This window comes from Myotis davidii, unplaced genomic scaffold (assembly GCF_000327345.1).
Source record: "Myotis davidii unplaced genomic scaffold, ASM32734v1 scaffold18, whole genome shotgun sequence".
Taxonomy (NCBI): domain Eukaryota; kingdom Metazoa; phylum Chordata; class Mammalia; order Chiroptera; family Vespertilionidae; genus Myotis; species Myotis davidii.
This window is the reverse complement of record NW_006292696.1, coordinates 6,746,165-6,748,452: the sequence shown is the minus strand read 5'-3', so window position 1 is coordinate 6,748,452 and position 2,288 is coordinate 6,746,165. Positions and strand designations below refer to the sequence as shown.

The window sequence follows — 2,288 nt, the reverse complement described above, 5'->3', positions numbered from 1 at the left end:
AGAGAGAACGGCCTTTAGGCTCCCCAGTCTCAGCTACTACACACACGAGCTCTCTGGAGCCACTAGTGTTTCAATGGACATCACCTTCACACTGGCGCTCAGAGACCTGCTTATACTCCAAGCCTTGCTGGGGTTAAGGCAAGGCTGCGCATCTGGTTCCTATGAGACTGCTGATGAACATCACTAAAAAGAGCAGCACGATAATTCATAAGAAGAATTATAATGTCAGATTATAATGCTGGGATTATAATGCCAGACTTTACTATGGTGAATTCTGTTTTTCAGAGCTTGGGAGCAGGTATGAATTTTATTTTTATTACTTTATGTTAAGCTTCACAATATCCTGATATATATATTTCATTCCAAAAGAAAAATCATATACATACACATACTCTCTCACACTCATGCATATAGAGTCTCTGTTTTCCCCTCCCTCCCAAATTTGCAAGGCAAAATTCTTTGGAGATTGCCATTGATAGTAAATAAACAACAACAAAAATCATTCTCTGTTTTATTTCTAATGGCATAAAATAGAACAGTCCTGCACTTCAGTTTGGATAACTAAGTTAACCACTCTTTTTAAAAATATATATATACTTTTAAATTTATTTTAGAGAGGAAGGGAGATTGAGAGATCAAATCATCAATGATTAGAGAGAATCATCAATTAGCTGCCTCCTGCATGCCCCCTACTGGAGATCAAGCCTGCAACCAGGCATATGCCCTGACCAGAAATGGAACTGTGACCTCCTGGTTCATAGGTCAATTCTCAACCACTGAACCATACCGGCCGGGCTAGGCTGGTTACTCTTGACTTCCTTATTCTTCAGTCATGGATGCGCTTATAAATGATGGCAGTGATAAATAAAAGAAAATACTCCTAGGAGAAAGTGACTTAACAGATAAGAAGTAGGAGCTTATGTCAGACTAAAGATTCAGCAAGAAGGCGCAGGTGGAGCAGAGTGACAGAAACAGCAGCCTTGGAAATAAATGTGAGAACCTTGGTCTGACCTTCATCATCTACCCTTCCTCTAGCAATATCCTAAAATTATTTGCACTTTTCATATTTAAGGGGGTATGTGTATGTGTACATGTATCTTGATATGTGTTACAGACTGTGTTAAAGCCAGCATTGTAAACAACATTTAGGTCATTATCACTAGTTGTGTGACCTTGGTTAGTAACTTTCTCTCTACAAGTCTGAGTTTCCTCATTTATAAAATGAAGTTAGATGGTTAGTTAGCGTCTAGATTCCAGAATAAATCTCTATAACTCAATGTCTTAGAAAGTGATTACAACGCCTGTATTTACTCCCTTTGCCTATATACATACGCTGCCCGCCCCTGCCCCTTACCCCCATACACATATGTGTTTCCACAAAGAGAAGACCATTCTTTTTCTAACTTGGAAAAAAATAGGATACCACTTCCCTCACACCCCCAAATCAAAAAGAAAAGACAAGCTTGTCTCTTAACAACAGTCTCTTATTCTAATGGCAAATGGTAAACTCGGGTCTTCAACTCTCACATCTGTGTCTTTCTCTTGATTTTTTTTTCTTCAAAAATTTAATAAGGTGTAATTATTCCAGGAAGCATTTCTCTCCTTCTGTGATCAAAGGTGCAACACTAGCACCACCTATCGGAGCAAATTGTCAAGGCAAAAATGAGCTCTGCCTTCTGTATCAGAACGCACATTCTGAATCTCTTTCCAGCAGTCTCTGTGACAAATTCCAAATAGATATGAGCTGAGCTTATAAAAACTTAATATGACCAAAGGGAGAGAAAAAAAGCCTCATTTTTCCAGGACCTTTTTCTTCCAGATCCTCCTCCCTTTCCATTGCCACTATGCTTGGGCCACACCCTTCCAAGTCCAGGTCATTTTTAACTCCACTCTCACTTCTCTCTGCTCTCGGCAATCACAAAACTCAGACAATAGATTCTCAGTAACTAAGACCTTTCTCCTTCCACAATCAATCACATCATCATCATCACAGTCACCATCATTATCACAAATTACTGAACCCTCAGTGAGGGCCATGCCCTGTGCTAAGTTTAACTTTATAGACATTATTTTACTTAATCCTCACAACTAACACTCTTATTTCCCCTCATTCTATAAATGTGGAAACCAAGGCTCAAAAAAGTTTAAATAATTTGCTCAAAGTTACTTACCTAGTAAACAGCTGAGCCAACAGTCAATGTCAGGTTACATGCATCCTGACCTAGAGCTTTTAATTATGACAATCTAACAATGATTTTTAACATTCACCGAGAATTTCCCTATATGCT

General features: G+C 38.8%; 1 protein-coding gene across 1 annotated transcript in view; it reads right to left on the bottom strand.

Annotated features, from left to right (window-relative positions):
* The window catches only part of LSM11 (LSM11, U7 small nuclear RNA associated), a 7,739-nt gene extending 5,702 nt beyond the window's left edge, over window positions 1–2,037 (bottom strand). Inside the window, exon 1 of the mRNA XM_006766355.2 lies at window positions 1,897–2,037. Coding sequence (XP_006766418.1) covers window positions 1,897–2,037 — 141 coding nt within the window. The remainder of the gene's footprint in view (window positions 1–1,896) is intronic.
* Between the last annotated feature and the right edge of the window lie 251 nt (window positions 2,038–2,288).